Source organism: Chlorocebus sabaeus, chromosome 18 (assembly GCF_047675955.1).
Source record: "Chlorocebus sabaeus isolate Y175 chromosome 18, mChlSab1.0.hap1, whole genome shotgun sequence".
NCBI classification, from domain to species: Eukaryota; Metazoa; Chordata; class Mammalia; order Primates; family Cercopithecidae; genus Chlorocebus; species Chlorocebus sabaeus.
Window position 1 is genome coordinate 69,248,325 of NC_132921.1, and position 23,249 is coordinate 69,271,573.

The 23,249-nt window shown below is 39.3% G+C and overlaps 1 protein-coding gene across 7 annotated transcripts in view; it reads left to right on the forward strand.

Annotated features, from left to right (window-relative positions):
- The window catches only part of PTPRM (protein tyrosine phosphatase receptor type M), an 834,581-nt gene that overhangs the window by 188,477 nt on the left and 622,855 nt on the right, over positions 1-23,249 (forward strand). For all 7 annotated transcript variants that reach the window (XM_007974623.3, XM_073006465.1, XM_073006464.1 and 4 more), the window contains exon 2: positions 21,959-22,081. In XM_007974623.3, coding sequence (XP_007972814.1) covers positions 21,959-22,081 — 123 coding nt within the window. The remainder of the gene's footprint in view (positions 1-21,958; positions 22,082-23,249) is intronic.

Below are 23,249 nucleotides of genomic sequence, written 5' to 3' on the forward strand. Positions count from 1 at the left end.
TGAATATATTCTTTTAAAAAAAATTCTATAATTTCAAAAGGTAGGAAACATGACAGTAATGGTTAATTTTAGATTTTATTCTTTTTTATTTTTTAAGACAGAGTCTCTCGCTCTTGTCGCCCAGGCTGGAGTGCAATGGTGCAATCTGGGCTCACTGCAGCCTCTGCTTTCCGAGTTCAAGTGATTCTCCTTCCTCAGCCTCCCAAGTAGCTGGGATTACAGGTGTGCGCCACCATATCTGGCTAATTTTTTTTTTTTTTAGTAGAGATGGAAGTTTCACCATGTTGTTCAGGCTGGTCTTGAACTCCTGACCTCAGATGATCCACCTGCCTCAGCCTCCTAAGTGCTGGGATTATAGACGTGAGCCACTGTGCCTGGCCAATTTTAGATTTTGTTAATGTTAGACATGGACTCGTGTGTCATAGAAAACAATACTCAGAGAAAACTATGTACTTAGATGTTTTTTGGCCTTTTAGTTAGGCCCTTGGCAATGAATGTGTTTTCTAAGTTTATTGGTTGCTTTGATAGATATTCCTGGTTTAAAATCTGTTTCTTTTTATTTTTTGTAAGCATTCTTTCTGTCTAACCCCTCTTTAAAATAAAACGTTATCTAGGAGTTTAGTGATTTGTGGGGAGGGGCAGATTCTGGTAATGTGATGAACGACATAGGGAGGAACAGTCTTGCAAACCTTTTGTTTAGTAGAGAACCAAAACCAGTTTGAAAGGGGATACAGGTCACTTTCTAGCCATATATATTTGACTGAACATGTTTGGAAAAACTAGTAGTTTTGTAAATCATCCATTGAGAGCCAGCCAGTGATCTCTATATTTGTAAAAGAAAAAAATTGAGGTGGATATGGGTTTTCTTTTTCTGTGTGTGTCTGCATTGTTTTGATTGTATAGAGGTAGATATTTTTCTTCACTTTGACTGAAAGTAAAGTCAGAATTATATGTATATCTATACATATATATGTATAGATATATTTATTTTCTACATTTTAAGAGGAAGCATCACGTTTTAAGAGTGAAAGAAAATAAGCTTTGAAAACAGACACATCTTGGTTTGAGTGCTAGTTACTATCATTAGCTTGCTTATATATTCTTGAGAAATCTTTTCTTTCTCCAAACCTTAGTTTGCCCATCAGCTAAATGAGCACAATACATCATATATGGTAGGGTTGTTGAATATGAGTGTTAACTGAGGTAAGTTAAGTCAATGCAACATAGTAAGAGATCAGTAAGTATCAAATTCCATTCTCATTTACTATATGTAATACAAACAGGTTTAAATCAACAGAGTGAGTTTATCTGTAACTGCAAACTTTCTTTGCTGTAACACCTTTAAGAAGTTTTAAATGGTTAAATTTACTGTTCTTTCAACTGCCATTTTAATCTTAGTTCATATCATTTTGTTTTGGCCTTCTTTGCTAATATTTTTGGTGGAGTCATACCATTCTCTGTTGGCTTCATTTATAAGTCTATTTTTTTTTTTTTTTTTTTTTTTGCCTCTCTACACACTATTTCATTTTGGGACCTGCTACACTGTTGGAGTTTTGGCTTTACTCACCTTTTCCCCACTTCTCCACTCCTGACCCATCTCCTCCTATTTCATTTTGGCACCAGTAAAGTGACGGTTCATGTGATGCTGGAAGCCTACCCCATACATCTCTATGGGTGCAGCATTCCTTTTTATTGTGTTTTATTTTTCAGAATGACAAGCTTATATTTCCAGTATGTGCAAATGCTTTAGAACTTCTTGTTGAATATAGATTAGTTGACATTTTAAATCTTAGCCCATGTTGTATGGTTGTGTTTTGGTTTTCTATTTCTTCTTTACCCTTTTCATCATATACCTCATATTTTTTGTCATCAGTGAATGAGTTTTGAGAATCCTCATGTGCACAGCATTCTGCTGGATCTGGTACTAAGCAGTTTAAAGAGACCCTGTGCAATTACCCGACATTTACGGTGTGCTTGTTATAGGCAGAATTTCATAGAATACAAATTATCCTCTTCTAGGTACTTGAATCTAAAACAAATACGGACACATAGAGCAAGAAAATAGCTGAACAGTGAGTCTGTGAAGCGTACACCAACAGACACCAGGATTATTCACCATAGGCCAGCCTTCTAGCTCGCAAGATGTTCCCTCCCTGCCCGTCTTCATTGTCTCTCAGTATTGAGATGTCAGCCTCCTTTCCGTATTACCTGGAATAATTGCCAGGCAGTCATGCCACTTGAAAATGAGGTAACGAGTCCTTTGATTGAACTGGCAGTCCCACTCCCGGTGACAGCATCCTTGAACAGTGTTGTTTCTTCATTTCACGGTCTGCTCTCTCAAGAAATAAGCATCAGGAGTGGACAGTAATGGTTTGAGGGGATCCCAAGGCACATGGGAGGTACATCTTACCTCTTTCTGAGGAGGCCACAGAGAGCTGGATAGTCCCCCTGTCGGCTCCCTGGTAGCTGGAATGTGGATCTGTGACTCCATGCAGCCCACTGGAAGCTTAATGCAGGGAATGTGAACTTTGAACTAGTTAGAGATGATTTGCTGTGAGGCTTTTGCAAAGGGCACAGGCTAGATGAGTGGCCGTGAGCATCCATGTTCCTGACCGGACTGTGCAGTGGCCCAATTCTGTGCATGTCTCCTCTTCAGGCCCCTGCCGGAGCATGCTTCTCTAATCTTACCATTTATCAGTGACCCTTTGGTGAAAACCTCTTCTATTTAAATTTACCAGGGTGCACTTTGTAATACTTGGGGCCAAGAATTTGAAGATAGTAATTAGACAAATCAAACAACTCGTAGTAGTGGAGGGACACGTAGCCCTAGAGGAAGGGACAGAATTATCATTAAAAACACAGACAAACCAGAGACTGCCTGGAAAAAAAAAAAAAAAGATGAACTGGAAAGATTCAAGGTAGGCTCTATTAGAGGTGAGTATGGAAAGCAAGCTTAGCTTTTTAGTTTGAAGGTTCCTTCCACGAGTTGGATACTGTGATCTGTTCAATCAGCATGTTGATGTAGTGAGGAGGAAGACCGGAAGTGAGAAGAGGAATAAGAAAATGGCAGCACAGCCTTTTGGGGTATGGTTAAGGATGGTCTTCCTGCTGCAGCAGAGGAGAGGGGCACGTGTGGCCCGTGTCGAAGAGTAACTGAAGCACTTAGTGGCTGACTGAATTTGGGTCCGAAGCAAAAATAGGATATGAGGACAGGTATAAGAATTTTATTTTGTGCTATGTGTGTCATTTGGCTTTTAAACTGTCTGGAAATAAAATGAGATGAAAACAATCTGCCCTCATTTCTTGGTTGCTTTTCTTAAATATCATTGGCCCAAAGCATAGTCAAGCCTTTTATTTAGAAAATCCTACTTTCAGAAAGTGATAGGTTACACTAATTATATTGGTGCTGTTCTACAGATTTTCTATTTTGCACTCGTCCTTTACCTGCTGCTCGCTGTGCGGGCAGCTAAGGTGAGAGTTTGAAGACTATGGACTTTTAAGCTGAGAGGCTGCCTTGGTCATACAATTTTCTAACACAAAACTTGTTCTCCCTCTAGTGTTTCACTTGCACAGGGATAAGTTGCACAACTTTGTTCCATTTTGAATTCTCTGCAAGATTTGTCTTCATTTCCTCTGTTCTATCAGATTCCTATGTTTCCTTGTACTGTTTGGCCAAACTCCATTGTTTTCATCTGACTGAGTGGAACAGTAGATGCTGTTCCAGCTTTGATATTAATTTCCTCTCTAGTACAGCAATTCGGAGTCTGGAGTACATTAGCATTTCTTTTCAATTTTGAAGAGAGATTTTGATCTCTGAGCACCCTTGCCCTGGGTCTGTTTTCTTGATGGTTCCTTCTGCTTGCTTTCATTGTTAGGTTAGGTTTCTCTAGTTAGGTTTCTGATGCAGATTGCAAAGCAAACAAGCAGTTAATTCTGTGCATCCCTCATTCTTCTGTAAACATGCCTAGTGCAGTGTATTGCCTCTCCAAGTGCTCTTGCTTAATTAACATGTTTTAGTTTATAAAGGATTGATTTGTTTGGCAGAATTATCCATAGTTGATTCTAGGAGCAAATCTTCTTGGATATCAATTTGAGGAAATAAATCTTACTTCTCCATGCCTTTTGTTAATTAATTTGTTTCTGTTACCATCAAATCTTTACTTAATAAGTCTGTAAAGGATCTCCAGTGGTGTTGAGATGTCAGTGCTGTTTGGCTATAAAATTCAAGGATGACGTCTAATGTGTGCCTTTTAGTAGAGATGCAGTTTACTTATGTCGTAGATATGTGAGGAGCATCCATGGAATAGTCATCCCACTATGATTGTATATAACGATTGTATATACAGTATACAATATACATACAATAAGGAAAATGTGCCTCTTAGGGGTTAGGAAACCAATGGTCAAATTCCACCTTTGCCATCGTCTGCTCTGGGATTGCAGGCAAGCCACATCATTTGGATGGCTTCCCTTGTGTTGTGAAGGGCGGACAACGTTTTTGCCCTCCTTTTTTGCCGGGCTGCTGTGCGTGGCCATGTGGAATCATCAATGTGGCAGTGAGATAGTCTCCTTCCTGCCCAGTGTGGGCCCCAGCCTGGCCTGTACTGCTGCCATCCACCTTTGTAGCCTGATTTTCAGCCACGTTTTAAATATTATTCGCACTGCAGCGAACTTTTATTCCACACACACACCAAGGCCTTCTCATAATGGGCCACCTGTCTTCTGTTAAGGCTCTTTGGAATGCTCTGTATGTGCCACTCAGAACTTCTCCCAGCTTCCCAGCCATACCTTAAATGCCTTCTCTCCTGTGAATTCTTCCTTGTTCTTCCTAATCTGAAGTAGGCCTTTTAGTAATCTCTGATACTATGTCACCTTCTGGTCACAATGTTGAATTCTAGTAGGTCATGTGTGTGTTCTGTGTTCCTGACTAAATTAAACTCAAGGGTCAGGATTCTGTGTTGGGCATCTCTTACTGAGCTAAACAGTACCCTCGGATGAATCAGGGGTTTTGGATGTTGACTGGATTGCTTTTGACGAATCAGCCTTAGTTTTCCGTATTTGCACAATACTTTGGGTGTTCTCTAAGGTCAGCTTCACCTATGGAGAATGACATAATTCTGTGTTCCAGTGGAGAAATATAAGTTGGGTATCCTTCAGTCTTGCGACCACGGGCAAGGAGTGACTCCTGGGCAGCCAGCAGCAGGTGGGTGTTTCTGCAGTAAGCCTCTGGGGCTCACTTGTTCTCGGGAAGCCAAGTGAAAACACACACACCATGTAGAGTGATAAGGGGCACAGTCTTGTATGTAGGAGAATTGTGGGGATGAAGTGAAAAATGAATAACCCAGGAATAGAGAAGGGTGCTAGTACATTCCATGGCAATGGGTCTTAATGGATGACTGAGCAGGAGCTTATTGGGATGGTGGGTGAGAAGTGTTTGCAGGTGATATCCAGAAGGGGGTCTAAGCTTGATGTGCATGGTTGCAGGGTAGTGGGTATGGAGTATCCCAAGCTGAGCATGAAGAGTGGGTGGGGATGCAGAGGAGGCTGGTGGAGATGCCCTTCAGTCATGGGGAGATAAAAGAGCTTGGGCTTCTCAGGGAAAATTAAGTGCATGCCATAGCAAAATGGCTATAGCAGAGGAGCTTACCTGCCCATCAACCGGCGGCATAATCATGGGGGACACATCCTAAAATTCAGAGCCCCAACCTCACTCCCAACAATTGTGATTCCATAATCTAGAATGGGACTCTATATTTATGTGTGTAGTAATTTATCCCAGCGATTCTGATGCAGGTGGCCAGTGAAGCACACTTTGAGTAAGTGTTGAATTACCTCTAAGAGCCTTGTAACCCAAGGAATTATACAATTTGCACAGATATGCATTTGTCCTAGGGAAGAGGATCCTGGGTAGCTCTGTTCAGATACTCAAAGGGATCCATAACCTCCCCAAAGTTTCAGAACCACTGAGCTAAGACAAAAGCTTCTGATCCAGAATGAGAATAGCAGCACCATGGCAGGAATATTGGAGATCAGTAACCTTTAAAGAAACATTTTGTGTCATAGGAATTGTTGGTACTGGAAACACGTTAGGGAAGTGAAGGCTTACCACCCAATTTGCAAATCAGGATTTATGTTTGTATTACTATCTCAGTGTTTAAAGGACATACAGTGTTTAGTAGCTCTAGCAATTAACAATTTGTCTATAATAGGTTTTTTTTTTGGTAACACTTCAAGTCCACATTTTTCTCTGACCTAATTAAACCTTCTGGTTTCCCCTGGGTTTTACTTTTTATTTCTGAAGTTAGAAATATATTAAAGTTCAGTAGAATGAAGGTCTTTATTACTAATTATCAGTAAAGATACCACATTTTGCTCTCCTGTGGTTAAGGTCTTGTCTGTATTTCTGTGATAAACATCTCTCTGAAGTTTATAGAGCATATGGAGAAAAATGAGATTGATACAACTTGGTTTTTACTCACTCCCAACCCAAGAATTTTTGCATTAGTGAAGTGTACTGCTGAAAAGTGATGCACACACCCTCATTTCTCCCCTAAACCCAGGGTAAAATGAACATATTGTTTATACTGGCAAATTCAGTACAGCAAATGGGATGAAGTAACTCTGTCAGGGGGACTCTGTGATCAGGGATGTGTTTCCTGGTGATGGCTGAGACAGAGCTATCAGCTGGTAACTGTAGCTTGTCCTTCTGCAGGGGGTTGCAGCTACTCAGCACCACATTTGATCATTGGTTTAAACTTTACAGAAATTGAGCTGGTCTGTGAAGCCTCCTCTAGGCAAATTTCTAGCCCCATGAAGGGTTACTGTTTCTTTTTTTTTTTTTTTTTTTTTTTTTTTTTTTTTTTTTTTTGAGACGGAGTCTTGCTCTGTCACCCGGGCTGGAGTGCAGTGGCCGGCAATATTACATCGATGCACAAGTGTTTATTCTCTATTCACAACATACACAGTACTAGGTATTGTTAAAGGTAAGGGTCCAATATGGCCAAGGGCCAACAATAAGGGTATTTAAAGAATGTCTCAAAGAGAGAGCCAAGCACAGATAATCAAATATAAAATTACCCACTCAGACTATTAAAACCAAATATATGGTGACACTTTGATTAACTTATCCCAGCAATCACAAGTTCTTAAAAGTCAGCCATATGAAAAATAAAAAAGCTTTCCGAGAAACAGAACTCCCTACTCTCTTAGTATATTAAACACATCCCAATGAATAGTTTCTGGATGCAAAGAAGGCTCATCCCAGGCATATTATGAAGTCATTGAATTTGATACTGTCTTCTTTTTTTAAACTTATTTTCCAACCACTTTTCATATGTCTAATATCCTTATGTAATCTGCATCAAAATAAGAAATATCTAATATCTAGTTATCCTTACTTGTAGATTGTTTATGTGGCCCTGTGCACAATAGGTCTAAATAAATATTTTTTTTGGAGTAGCTGTGGTTAGAGGACTGGCTATGTGAAGCCATTTTCATATTATGTTCTTTTGAGTTTTAAATTTCAAGCCTCTTTGTTACAGATGGAAAAATGTAAACTTACTCAAATAATTTTAGACATTAGTAAGAGGCTGAGAAGAGGTTTGGGTTAAGGAGAGTCTATGGAAACTATAATATTAGGTGTTCTTCAGTGATCTTTTCAGCAAATATGATGTCATTTTGGATTGACTAGGATAGGAGCAGTCACCTAAAATGGGTCCCAGCCCGTGCAGGATTGACAGTCCTGGATGCCTTGTCCTGTAACCTCAGGTTTCTTACTTTTTCACAATAGAGCAGGAGCCTGGCCATGGCCAGCACTAGCACGGATCTTCATATCAGTAGGGTCTCTTCTGCCTTCTCTTCGGCTGCTGCTTCTATTCTTGCTTTAACATTGAGCTTAGCCATCCTTCTTGCTTATATATTTAACATTATTTTATTTAGTTTTTCTATTATAGCCACTTTCCCCAACAGTCCACCTGATCTAACCTTAATTATGTTGCTGATAAAGAATTATTGTCTTTAAGGGAGGAGAAGAAAAAATAATAGCATCTGCAATCTTAGAGTAGGAATATTACCTTAGAGATAATCTAGGCCTGAAAGAGTCTAGCATTGTTAAATATTAAATTTTTTGTGGCCTAGTCTTTCTGTTGCCCACAGTACCCCAACTTTTAAGTATATGAAAGTTGAATATATCTGGTCGAAGCAGGGTTTTAGAAGGGCCTGCGCTGGGTTCGCCCTCATGGGCTGAGAGAGCCTGAGGGTTGTGAGGATCACAGGGTGAAAAACTCAGGGATCTGAGTCATCATGCTCTTTTATAGACAGGACTGAGACCCAGAAAGGAAAGGAAACCCACAGTTAACTATTTACTAGGTAGCTAGATAGGTAAGTGCATCCTGGGTAGCTAGATAGGTAAGTAGGTCAATAGATACATAGCATAATATATGTATTTATAGAAACACACATATATATACAGAATCATTTAATTCTTACAAGATTCTAGAAGGTAGATGGTTTTATAGATGAATAGATGAGCAAAGCTTGTAAGTTGATAGGGTTGGACTCACCTGTGCTCCTTCTGGTGGCAAATCTACATTCTTTCTACCCTAGCTCTATTCTGCTGCCTGGTTGCCTTGTCCAAAGCCACACACAGGCAAGGGCAGGACTGAAACCCAGACCGTCTGCCTCTTGGTTCAGGGTTGTTCTCTAAGCAGACCTGTTCTCTTTAATCAGTGGTAAAATAATACATGCTAAAAAGTAAATAGAATATTGAGTAAATACTCAATTAGAAAAAGAGGGAAAGATGTCCCAGCTGTGTTGACCTTGAGAAGGGTTAATGTTTTTAGTTTCCTATATTTTAGCAACTAATTGGTCATGGAAAAGGATGGGAAGGAAGGCTGATTCATCACAGCTTTTTGTGCTAAGTATTGCTCAGAGCTTGGAGAATTGCATGGAATGTAGCTTCCTTATATAAAAAATTAATAAAGCACTTTGGGAGGCCGAGGCGAGTGGATCACGAGGTCAGGAGATCGAGACCATCCTGGCTAACACAGTGAAATCCCGTCTCTACTAAAGAATACAAAAAATTAGCCGGACGTAGTGGCGAGCGCCTATAGTCCCAGCTACTCGGGAGGCTGAGGCAGGAGAATGGCGTGAACCCGGGAGGTGGAGGTTGCAGTGAGCCGAGATTGTGCCACTGCACTCCAGCCTGGGTGACAGAGCAGGACTCCATCTCAAAAAAAAAAAAAAAAAAAGAAAAGAAATTAATAAGGAAAAAATTTTCATTAAAGCATGCTTTCTTTATGGCCTGAGTATTGAAATTTAACATTGAATATATATTAATTACTTGTATGTTTCATAAATTTGAAATACACATAATACGTAAATATTGACATTCTTCTTAGGTTTGAAACAAACTGCAGGCACACTGACTGAGGCACTGAACCAGAGTTCCAGTATGATGCACATAAAGTCCCTGTGCTTTTCGTTGACTTATGCCGAGGTCTGCCAAATAATAGCCTTATTACGCAGATTCTTAGAATAACAGGCCATTGATATCTTAGTAGATTCTTACATTTAGGTGCTGACTCTCTGGTTTTCTTTTTTTATCTGGCTCATATAGGAAAAGGAGACTTTCAGGATGAGTTTTTGTTTCTCCTGTTGGCTCTTACAGCATTTTTCATATTTATCCTTTTAACTCCTCCGTGTTCCACAAGTTGTCTTCCTTGAGGACAAGGACTTCTTTTTCATCCTGTCTGTTCTCTTATCCCCTCCCCTTTTCCTCCCTAGTGCTTGACGTCATGCCTGGCACACAAGTCCTTAGGAGGAGTGATGGAGACAGGGAAGGAGGGAGATGCCATGAGTCAGATAAAAAAGACAAAACTCTAGAATCAGGATTTCTTCTTCCTTTGATGTAGCCAGAGTGTTCAGTGAATGGAGTCCATTAGATGTTTTTTCTTCAGTGCTCCTTTTCTAATAAAGATAGAGCAGTAAACGGTTTTTATACCTTTGTTTCAAAAAACTTTACAAAATTCCGTTAAATTTAGCAAGTATTTAATGAGTGACAAACACTTTTCCAGGACTGGGGATACAGAGATGAACAGAACATTGTCCTTGTCAAGGACCTCCCAGTGCAATAGAGAAGACAAGCATGTCCAAAGTTACATTGCCCTGCAGTATGATAAGGACATCAAGAAAACCAGTATATTTGGCAGTGATGGTTACCACATGGGAAGGAGTGATTGATTTTATCTGTGAAAAGCCCTCAGCAACAGGTACCTGGGAGTGGTGTTGTCTGAGCTGGGATTTGAAAAGTGCACAAGAGTTTTCCAGGCAGACACTGCGGGGAGGGGTGGGACAAGCGCTGAACAGTTGCAGGGACTGCATGAGCATGGGGGTAGCATATGGGCAGGAGGGTCATTGTGGGTGAATCTACAGATAGTCGGGAATTACTAGAGTGTAAAACTAAAGGGAAGTGGTGGCAAAGAATGAAGATAAAGAGGTAGACTGGGGTCGAATCAGAAAAACAACAGATGTCACATGATTAAAATTTGAATACTATCCCATGGACAATGAGGGGCTGATGAATAGTTTTAAGAATGGCGAGAGCATTTTCAGCTGTGTATTTTATAAAAATTCAGCTTGTTGGGAGTGTGTGGCATATACTGGAGAGGGCAGAATCCAGGTTTGAGGGAATGAGTCAAATCAAACAGGAACATGAGCTGAAACTCAAATTGTTGCATGGTAGGAATAGGAGACTGAAAGAAAAATTTAAGCAGTTGTTTAGTAGATAAGGTGTCAGGCAGAGAGGCAGTGACTCAGCCAGTATAGGCAAGATAGATAAAGAAATGTCTGTGACTTTGTTTTCCTATTTCAGATAGCATATACCAAACATAGTTGTGACTTTCTTTGATGTTCATCACCTTGGAACAGTGACTACACTTTCACATACACCTCTAAGTTCAATCTTCCCTATTTCCCTGGGAGTTAGGTAATATTACAAAGGACTCATACATTCTATAGGGCCCAAATTCTCAGGGATTTGCTTATGTTCAAAATTGTACCCCAAAATACTTTAGGGAACCTTCTGGGTTGAAGACCAGCATATCGTTTCTCATTAAGTCCAATACAGTCAAACCCTGCACCCCCTTGGCATTAGATTGCTGTTCATGCATTTGAGCATAGGATTAGATTGGTGATTTGGATTTTGGACATGCTTCAATTAAAATGCTGCTCTTTAAGCATGAAAATTATTTGGACCCCAATGACATGTCACACTAAACAAAGACTGAAGAATGAAGGAGCAGAGACTAACTAGGTGGAGATGGAGGAGCACCAGTTCGTATTTCTAATTTCTTAGTTTCAGCTTGTTTGCAGCTTAAGATTGTTAGGCTTCTGGACTAAATGTACGATTTCTCTATCATATGCCCCTTCCTTTTCAATGTTGAAATCATGTAAGTTAAACATACCTTTGATATGAAGACTGCATATGTCCTTTTGATGCAAAGAGCAAGACACATGCAACTGATAGATCCAGGACCCACTGTATCTCAGTTCTGTGATCCTAATTAAATACACTCAGCTGTACAAGTTCCCCATTGTTGTGTTAGAAGTTGTTCTCCTCATGATAGGAAATTGGAATGCATATTTTACCAACAGGATATGTGAAACTATATTTACTTTTTCCTTATAATTTGGTTCTACCCAATCAATATAATGTGTAGAAAAATTTTCATTGAGGGAAGTACATTTAGTTGAGTTTAGGTTAATCAACATCCAGTGAAAATAAATAGTTGGCTGGCTGTTTTAAGTTGAATAAATAGCATGGTTTGACTGTACTGCATATTGGTGAGTTCAGGAGTTTATCAACTTCCCAGATAATGATTTTATGCTAATAAAATCACGAGATGGATTTGTAAATCATACTAAACTGGCAGCAGTGCTACTGGGCATAAAATGCAATTCTTTTTTTTTTTTTTAATTAATTTCCTGGGTATCTCTAACCAGTAACCAGGATTGTTTTTTATCTAAGATATCTCTTCTTGTTTTGAGTAGCTCTACTTAGGAGAAAAATTACAGATCAGGGTTTTCTTAGTATGAAATTTAAGCAAAAAATTCAACACTTTGATCCAGCCGTGCTATTCTGTTGCCCTTTTTCATCTGAGAGGTGCTTATGACCAAAAAGCATTATTTAGAGCAATGATCTCTGAATCACTTTCTTCATATCCTTTTTGAGGAATACAGTACAACTCATTGATGTATGGAAGAAAAGATTTGGACTTCAACTTACATATATTTTCTAATAATACTTAAGGTCAGTTTATGCATGCTTGTAATAATCTGCATATGTAGCGCACTACGTGATTATAATTTATACATAAACACACATAGGATGGTTGTACCTTTTTAAGAACGAATGTCTTCTGAAAAATGTTTGAGACTACTAATCCCTAGAGCACTCTTTCTGGGTCAATGATTAGATTACTCTGGGACCTTTTTTTAAAACCACAGATTCCTGGGGCTACTCCCAGAATATTCTAGTTAAATAGGTTGGTCCAGAACAGTGATTACCAAACATTAGAGTGCATCGGAGTCACCTGGAGAGTTGTTGAAGCACTGGCTGCCGGGCCCCACCCCCAGAGGTTCTGACTCAGTAGGTCTGGGATGAGGCCTGAGAATTCGCATTTCTGAGTTCCTAGGTGATGGTGGCTTGTCCAGGGACCCACTTGGAGAATTACTGCTCCAGTTTGGGACTCAGGACAACAGTGACTTCGGAGATCATGTCATAAATACTGAGTTAGTTTGACCATCTTCTCCCTGAGACATTTCTGGCAGCTGTTTCATCATTATGTTTTCATTTGTTACTCCTGTTTCTATCATAGAGGCAGACAACTGTTTTTTACACTCTCTCATTTTCACTATTGTGGTATAGAGGATAAGAGCACCAGTATTATATTCAGATAGATTCACATTTATGCAGGGAATTCATGCAGTTGGTTTAATTAAACCCAATAGCAGCTCTATGAGGTGTTCATTTGTATGTGGAAAATCGAGATAGTCAAGTTCCTAATAATTTGGCTGCATTACAATACTTAGGAATAGAATAATACTACTGCCTATTAAAGAAGATTTTACTGTCAATAAGAAAAATACATCTTTGTTTGTTGCAATTCAGCCTTTTAAAAAATTAGGAATGCATAGATTGATATGAAATGAAGACGCGGTAAGTGTAATAAATCGTAGAAACTTCAAGAACAAGACAACTTTTTTGCTTTGTAACATATAAAATATATCCATCGGCAAATAGCACTTCTTATAATAGAGCATAGCATTAGCCATTTAAATGCCTGTGCAATGTGTAAAAACTGCTTGCTAGATTAAATTATGTAGAAGAGCATTTCTATAATGCTTAGTGTCTGATTCACTAAACATCACTGGCGCACTCAAAGTTTAAGAGGCATTATATACTTTTATTGTTTGGCAGGCAATTAAATGTAGAAGTCACTGTGATTTAAAAGAAGAAAGCAGAGCCTCTGCTATGTTGGTATAGTTTTTTTTAATACTCCTAAAATAATTATGCCTATTAAAGCTCTCTTTCTGTTTATCCTATGCATTGTGTAGTTTATAGCCATTTATTCTACACAGTTTTAAATTTGAAATAAATAGGATCATCTTAGATTTTATGTAATTTAGGAAAATAGAACATATAACATTAATTCTTTCGGGGGGTACTATAGCACTATTTTTTGACCTGCCTTCTCTATAGAGAGACCCATTTAATACTTTATGCATTTAATAAAGGCTGACTTAAATGGGGTCATTCTGTATTTGGAACAAATGAGAAAAATGTTCCAGAAAAACTCATCAAGGAGTATTATAGTCTTTTTACAAAATAACTTTAAATGGACTATAATTATAACAGGAAGAATGATTGCTAGTGTATGTAAGTCAATTTAACCTGTTAAAGGCAGAACAATTCAAAATGTGTGTGTATCTTACAAGTTTATGAAATTAACATTTGATTGTCCTCCACTGGCTTCTTAGAAACAGCACTTTCAAGAGCTTATTTACAATGCAAATCACTGAACAGTTCCTATATAAGCACCATAAATTGTTGTTTACTTACTTTCTAGAGCTTGGTGAAAATGTGTGACTACAGACCTTATTTGAATTGCTAGTCCTGCGCTGAAGCTCCTGTGACTTTGGTTGAGATTATGTGACCCTTTTAAACTGCCATTTGTAAAAATAAGAATGTACTGATCAGGATCCAATCAGGAGAGAGAAGCAACATAGTAATTTAATTAGGGAACATTTATTATAAAGACTAAGTAACTGTAACGGGGTATTAAAATACAAGAGATGGGTTAGTACAAACTAAGGAGAGCTCTGAAGAATGAGGGAATAGTGGATGTATGGAGCAGACGTTAGCCCAGGGCAGAGACAGAGCTCCAAGGAGGAGACTCTTTCGTTGCTGAGATCCAGGGGAAAGCTGTGGCTCAGTGGATGGCAGAGGAGTTACTATGGGGCTGCACCTGCAGGACTCAGAGGTAATGTGCCCTCTGACTGGCTGTGAAAGCTGTTCACAGGTGGTGTTCTGCTGGAGGCACTTGCTACGGAACCACTGGGGCACTGTATAGGGGCAAGCTGCTGCTACTGGAGGAGCCAGGCAGGGGGCGACCCTGCGTTGTGCACTGATGGGCCTGCCAGGGAGCTCAGGGAGGCCACCCCTTCCTCCTGCAGGATCTCTCCTGTACCCTCTACTGATAAAACTTACCTTCTTGCCCACTAGGACAGAAAACGTAGTTAAAGCGTCTGGATACATTTTTGAAATGAAAAGTGGATTTAGAGCTAAGAGGTGTAGTACATTGATAACTGGCACAGGGAATATTGATATTTGCCTTTAGAATTTTTTTTAATTAAAATGAGGTAATACATGTTATATTTGCATGGTTTTTGTTCTGTAACATGTTAATCGAATCAGACATGTTGAGATAAAAGTCTTACTGGTTGTGAGGAGTCAATGACATCATAACTATATTTTGCCTTAGGCAGAATCTGACTGGCACATGGTCTCTGTTCGCGAAATGGTAGCTGTTGATATCAGAGAACTTTGTAGCTCACAGGTTGCCCTTAGACTGTGTAGCAGTGCTCTCACACAGTAGTGCTGATTGGTAACTTCAAGCTAAATAAACAGTCCTAGGTGATGGCTCTTACCCTCAAACCTGAAGAATACAAGTAGCAATCTTGAAGGATCTTGAAATCAATTTAGTGGTCTAGAGCCTCCTCTTAGAACAGAATGATAAATATTTGTTTATCTCAGTAGAGATAAATTTGGTTTTTAAAGTGTCCAAATTATTTACGTGTATTGGGTCAAGATGTCATGACTATGAGTCACAATAAAAAAACAATTTTTAATATACTGCTTTAAATGGTGGACTCTAATTCTTGTCCATTTGTTTTCCGTTGTTCTGTCTCCAGACCTGAAGTTTCAGTAGGATGTAGAATGGTCACATAAGGTTTCCTTTGGGGTGAAAATGGACCATTTTCTTTATAGCTTATGCCTTAATGATTTTATACTACTCTTGAATTAACTGAATCATCCTCAGCTGTTCCAAAGAAAGAAAAAAGATAAATATCCTCCATTATGCAAGTGACAGTATTTTATTTTCATAAATTAAGAATGACTTTTATTGACAACTAGCCTTGCTTTCTAATAATTGCCAGGAAAAAAAAAAAAAAAAGAATTCAGCATCTGTAAACTGAAAGCCATAATTTGTGGAGACTTCATTAACATTTAACTTGCTTATAGTTTTCAGCCATACTAGAAAAATGAACAAGTTCATTGATTTCATCACATTTTGCAGTTGATTCATCCTGGGATACACCAGGACAGGGCTGGATGGTTTGTGGACGAAGGTTAAGATTGTTTTCATTGTTCAGATGTTTATTATATTATGCTTCTTTTGGAAATTTCCAGACAAAATAATTGCAGCCAGATTTTGCATAGAACTTTGGGGGATTCATTACCCATCCTTTTAAAAAGCCTTTACTGGGTGTTTATCATGCATCCTGGTCTAAGGAATACCAAGGTGACCAAGATACAGTTATAATCAATATTGCTTTTGAGCAGAGTTGCTACTCTGCCTATGGGTTTTTCTCTTCTGAAACTCTATGATTTTCAGGAGAGAATATTGGGCCCAATTCCATTTCCTTTGATTTCTAAAACATATAGGATCTGCGCATGTTGGATCCTGCCTTAATCCTAGCCCTTTGGGAGGCTGAGGCGAGAGGATCACTTGAACTTAGGAGTTCAAAATCAGCAACATAGGGAGATCTCGTCTCTTTCAAAGGAAACAAAAAATTAGTTAGGCAAGGTGGCATGTGCCTGTGATCCCAGGTACTCTGGAGGCTGAGGTGGGAAGACTGCTTGAGCCTGGGAGATCAAGGCTGTAGTGAGCTAGGACTGTGCCACTGCCACTGCACTCAAGCCTGAGCAGCAGAATGAGATCTTGTCTTGAAAAACACGAAGAATAAAAAACATGTGGGTCTGCACTTCAATAACAGCACAGACTAGCTGCAGTTTTTAGTTGGAGTAAATGTGCAAACTTATAGCAGCCCACTAAGGCAAGAGTATCCATAAAGATATATGTGTATGTGTGTGTGTGTGTATATGTGTGTGTGTGTGTGTGTGTATATATATATATATTTTATTTTATTTTTTTTAAGACGGAGTTTTGATCTTGTTGCCCAGGCTGGAGTGCAATGGCGCGACGTTGGCTCACTGCAACCTCTACCTCCCGGGTTCAAGTGATTCTCCTGCCTCAGCCCCCTGACTAGCTGGGATTACAGCCATGCACCACCTGGCTAATTTTATATTTTTGGTAGAGACGGAGTTTCTCCTTGTTGGTCAGGCTAGTCTCGAACTCCCGACCTCAGATGATCCACCCACCTCAACCTCCCAGAGTGCTGGGATTACAGACATGAGCCACTGTGCCCAGCCCATAAAGATAATTTTAAAGTATATTTCAGTTTTAATCTAGAATGCCCTGGGCTCCCACTGAATCAAGCTTGTTGACTTGGAGTGTGGTCACATACTGTCATAAGATGTTACTGATGGGTCCTAAACCTCATTGCTCTGTTCTGAGGGATGCTGTTGAAAACTCTGTTCATTAACTTCCGGCAGTTGCTTCTTCCTAGGGTTCTGGGAAGGGAGATAGTTCTCTCTGAATTTAGGGTTAGTGTAGTTGTGTATCTTCTTGGTCTCCAGTTTGGGAGATACTATCCTGTAGTGTTAAGAATATGGGTCCCTTATGACTGGATGCCTGGATTCAAGTATCTGCTTCACGACTCTCCAGCTTTGAGATCTTGGACAGGCTGTGTAACCTTCTATGCTTTGGTTTCTGTATCTGTAAAATGAGGATCATAGTGTCTACCTCATAGAGTTGGTGTGAGGATTAAACAAGTCCTGGGTAAATGTTAGTCTCTATTATCACATTTATATATTATTTTATAGGTCCTGTAAATTGTATGATCAATCATATTTTCTTCTTTGCACTGGCTACCCCAAAACTCCAAGTGAAATCTGTGGATAACATTCGGTACATGAACTTAGTGACTTTTTAAAAAGATTTTTTTGGTGGTGGGTGGGTGGAGTCCTAGCCACATTTCTAGTGTCCTTTTCTTTGCTCTACTTCCCTTGCCTTTTAAGTTATACTTTTAACAGTTTTATCAATTTAATTTTTTATGTTATTGTGTTGAATTGCATGTCTGGGAACAGTATAGGAATCATCATTGTCATCAATTACTTGAGTATTTGCCATCCAGTGACACTTCTTTTTGCTTAGTAACTCATTCGTATCCAGAACCTGTGTGTTGTATTCAACGTTGCTAAGGAAAAGCCTTTCCCAAGGTATGATGGAGATATGCAGGTACACGTGTGTGTGTGTGAGAGAGAGACAGAGACAGAGGCGGAATGAGTGATGCAGAACACGACCCCACCCAGCTTGTATCAACTTTCCTCCATCTTGTATATGACTTTGGTTCAGTCGTGATTCCCCTCTCTGAAACAGAAATAACTTACTTTGATTTAACAGAGGAATACAGTATGGCCATGGAGTGCTGGGAGCCAGCCTAGGTGTGACAGTTCTGGAGAAAACTTAGGGAGTCTGCTGCTGACCATACTCCTGTGGATGATGGCAAAATGCGTCTGTGTTATTCAGAAAATCAAGAAGACTGTATTTTTAGAAATGCTTCCTTTTACTGTGTTTCGGGGGACTTTGCCTCCTTATCATATTTTTTTCATTGTCCCCCATAGTATTTACTTGAAGAACCTCACTAACCGCCTGTTCTTGGCACTTCCATGTTTAATAGAGGCACCCGCAGGGTGTTACCTATATGAATGCTCACAACTCTTCATCTTCTCATGAGGTGCGCTTGGAAGTTTTCAATTATCTATTCCAACTAGTTGCAATGAAATGAACTCCTGAGAGTGCTTTGTTCTATGAGGTATATCTGGCAAGAAGGATTGAAGAACTGGTAATAACTGATGCTGGTTGAACATGCCCGACTCTTGTTACACTGACTTTATATTTGCTGTCTTATTTAACTGTCAGAAATACTACGTGAGGTACATGTTATCTCTGTTTTATAGATAAAGAAACTAGACTTGTTTCTAAGTGATTTGTCTAAAATCACCAAGCTAACAGTGGAAGAATTGGAATATGCCTGTGTTTTACTCAGAATCTATGCATTTTGCTACTACCCAAAGCTGTCCTGAAAACTGAAAGCTTAGTTGTTCTTTCTTTACTTGGTTATTTTAATTGTGATGTAATTTAACTCATCTTATTTTACCCCAATAAACCATATTTGTTATTTTGGGCGGTCCCATATCTGTTGAATGAAGGCTAGGGGTGGATCTGAAAATCGGTGTGCAGGGAAATGTATCCTCATTGGGCAATATGAAATTCATAGTTGATCCCATTTTCCGGTAGTTCAATAATCCTTCATGAGTCCAGAAAGAACCATATCATACTTTATTTGTTTCGTTTCAAGTGATAAGGACAGCTTTGTGTAATGGGAAAATTATAACCTCGCACCAGTGGTGTATTAGTCTTCTGGGTTTGCTCTCAGCCACACGTGCATGCTTTTGCTTTATATGTGCTTCTATTATAGTGCAATAGTGGTTCTGTAAACCAGATCTGTAGCTAGCCTTAAGTTGTTTTGTGGATGCTTATCACTATTTCTCACTGTTTAAGATCACACTGTAGGACTTTCATCTGAGTGCTATCTGTTTCCACTGGGGGACCTTCTCTGTCAAAATTGAGGATTTCATTCTTTTTGAATATTATTAGTGCTGTTGCTATTTGAGCTTATTGCTACAATACCGAAGCTGTTTTCTGCATCAAAATTAGAGTTTGCAACCAAGAGACACTATTTCTCATAAATGTTTGCAGTCTTCTAACATTTTTTCATACCCCAAATTGGAAAGTTGTTAGTATTATGCATTTTAAACAAATCCATTTTGTTTCTGGAGTTGTTAAAACTCAGTAAGAGGGCAATATAAATAACCAGTTGTTGTCAAATGAAATATTGAATTAAGGCTGTATTTTTGGAGTTGTTTTGTTCTCAATGGAGTGTTTAGTTGAAACAAGTAATTGTTAAAAGTGTTAGAGAAGACAGTGTCCAGGGACACTAATTTCACCATCAGATCTGGAGCTAACAACTAAGACAAAGCTAGAAAGTTGGGACAGACGGTTTGAGGTTCCTTGATGCTATCCTGTTTAACATTGTTTATCGGAGCCTTGGAGGCAGATGTAGAAAGCATGCTCATCAGATTTGCAGACAACACAAAGCTAGGTAAGATGGCTATTACCAGGATTGAATGACAACGTCAGAGTTGTAGGATGGAGTGATGCACTAACAGCAGGAGATGGGATTTAGTAAGCATAAATGGATAGTCCTGGTTTGAATTCAGAAAACTGTTTACTTTGTTAGAAAGGTGGAGAGAGACTCAACGGCAGTGGTGTGCAAAAGCCGTATGGGATTTCAGGCTCACAGAAGCTGAGAATGGACCAGCGCCCTCTCTGCACTGAGAAGAGAATGCGATCAAGGGCAGTAGCCCCTTGAATTCTGAACAGCTGCCAGGATGCTTGAAGGGCCTGTAAACCTTTTAGTAGCAGGAATTGCAGGGAGCAAAGCATACTTTGCCTGTTGCCTGGAGAAGTGAAGACTTAGAACATGACAGCTCTTTTCAAATAATCAGCTTTCCAGTGCCAAAGCTAAGATTTTTCTTTTTTCTTTTCTTTTCTTTTCTTTCTTTTTTTTTTTTTTTTTTTTTTTTTTTTTTTTTTTTTTTTTTACTATTTTTTCACAGGATAGAACAAAGATAAATGGGTACACATTTCAAGAAGCAGAGTTTGGGCCTTTTTAAGGGGGGATGTTCTACATAGTCAGGATGCTTTACAGAATTCTGAGTGCCTCATCTGTTCAGAGGCTGGCTGGCTAGGAGGTTGTACAGTTGACCTAAGCATTTGGATAGAAGCTGGACCAGGTGACCTCTAACATCTGTTTTCGCTCTGAGGTTGGACAATGGCTGTTTTACTTACCTTCTTGCCAACAGGACACACATTGTGGACATAATGTAAAAATATTCTTAAATTCATGTTTTCTTGAACCAGAACACTTAATTGTCATCAGTGGCAAACAATTATAATTTTTTGAATTAATATGATTAATAGCATTATATGATGGATAGTAGAATTTTCATAATAATAAGATCAATTTAATTAATCACTTCCCCATGTGAAACATGGAGAAAAGATCTGATACTAAAAAAAGTAACAGGAGGCATTCAAGAGGATATGGGATGGGACAAAATCATTAATGTGCCGAATGCTATTGATGCTGAAACAGCTGAATTGCTATGTATATGCTGCATTTTCTATTATTCTTTGTTTTTTTCATTTAAGTAGTTTCATTTCTATTACCAGAATTAAGCAGATGTTTACCACATGGTTAGTTTTGAATTTATTTTTGCCGTTAAAACTTGTATGGACTGTAAGTGAATTTATCATCTCTTTTAATTTTGAGACCTCAAATCACCAAAGTATTAAAGTAAAACCTTGTTTCTTTGTTAGATTTGGAATAAGTATTTGGAAAATATTTTGCAAGTTGTGCCATGGCTTGTACTGCATCTTGTCCTCTACTATTGTGCCAGGATTGTGGTGAAAGCATTTCTTGTTTCATTTTTTTGGACAAATTATAAGTGTTTTTTCTTTATTGAAAACATGTTGAACATTTAAGTCAGTTCTCTTAAAATTTTGAATGCAAGAGCAATTTTTCAAATTCCTATACATCTGGAAACTACAGATTTTAAATTTGCTTAAGTCTTTCTTTCTTTCTTTTTGTTTTTTTTTTGACATAGAGTCTCGCCCTGTCGCTCAGGCTGGAGTGCAGTGGCATGATCTCAGCTCACTGCAACCTCCACCTCTCAGGTTCAAGCGATTCTTCCGCCTCAGCCTCTCGAGTAGCTGGGATTACAGGCACCCGCCATCATACCTGGCTAATTTTTGTATTTTTGTGGAGACAGGGTTTCACCATGTTGGCCAGGCTGGTCTCGCACTCCTGACCTCAGGTGATTCGCCCACCTCAGCCTCCCAAAGTGCTGGTATTACAGGCATGAGCCACCGTGCCTGGCTAGGTCTTACCTTCAGTTGGCTTCTACCAACATTACATTGCTTTTGGAGAGCTGCGTAATACAGCAGTGTGGGTGAGGCGTAGTTAATATTTAGCAGCACTCAGCAAGGGATCAGTAAGTGTTGGATGCACAGCTCCTGAGTAGAAAGACCTAATCAGATTTAGTTTGGCATCAAACTTGCCATCAAGTCTAAGGCTTCCTGCAATCATCATAGCTTATTCCAGAGGTCTGGTTGGTATTTACATTACTTTTTATTCTTCTACAATTTAGGTGGCTGCCTCTTTGATGAGCCGTATAGCACATGTGGATATAGTCAATCTGAAGATGATGACTTCAACTGGGAGCAAGTGAACACCTTGACCAAACCGACTTCTGATCCATGGATGCCATCAGGTTTGCTTTCAGTTTTAAGTTTTGTTTTAAAATAAAGAGGAACACAAGAGTCTCAATCACAGTATGTGTTCACTGGATATTGGTTGAATGAGTGAAGGTGTTGGTCTTTGGATGTGGCAGTCAGGTGGAGAGGTCTTTGACTCTCTCTCCTTAAAGTCTAAATTTTGCTTCTTTTATTTGCAAGTACCCCTTAGCTAGATTAGTGGGCATTACCCAGTGGATCTTTTCCCAAGCAGCAGATATGAGAAAAAGATTAGGATCTTTGCTGGCAAATGTGTCTAAGGGGTGAAACTCCAGTTGGGGAATCCAAATAACAGTCTCATCCATCCCAGATAGGAGGCCTTGGTGGGGGACTTTTCTCAGCCTCAGGGGCTCACTTGGCACCTGGGAGATCTAGGAGAATACCCAGTGATCTTGACAGTGTTCTGAAGATGAAATGGCAATGCATAAATGCGGGTATTTTTTCCACTGAAGAAATGCTTAGTGAATTTCTGATGAGTGAAAGATGTGTTCCACTGAACACCAAAAAGAATTCTACTTCTTATTGGGAGGGAAAAGTAGGAAGATGGTGGCTAGTGAAGTCTAATCAGCTTGGAGCTTGATTATTGCAGTGGACCCTTTTTCAGGCTATGACACTGGACATCCCTTTAGGACTTTAGGTCTGCAGATTCGGTGATGAGTTTGCTCCATCCAGGTTTCAAACTGTGAAACATGTTCTGATTTGGATTTCAGATACAACACAATTTTTATACTTTTTAATGAATGCAAAGTTTTTCATTAATGCTCCAAAGCATAGGAATAATTACATTTAGTAAGTAATCTTGTAAAGGTAGCTTTTAAACGTGAAGTAGAGTTTAATGTTGTCACTAAGCTTTGACGGTATGATGCCCACTGTGTTCCTGCCCTCTCCTTCCCACATTTAACTCCTTGTAGCTTCAGAGAAGGGAGCATTGAGCTCTTTATCACTATGGCTTCACTGGACTCAAAGCCTTTCTAGCTGTTGGTTATCTCCTTGCAGCTGCAGCTCACACCCTCCTTTTCTGTGTCTCCTGTTCTCTTGTATATGTGTGTGCTGTTGAATAGGACTGTTTAAAGCAGCTTTAGTTGCTTTTCCAAATTCCAGTTCCTGCTTCTGTTCCTGTCAGTGATAAAGAGAGGGGAAGAGGAG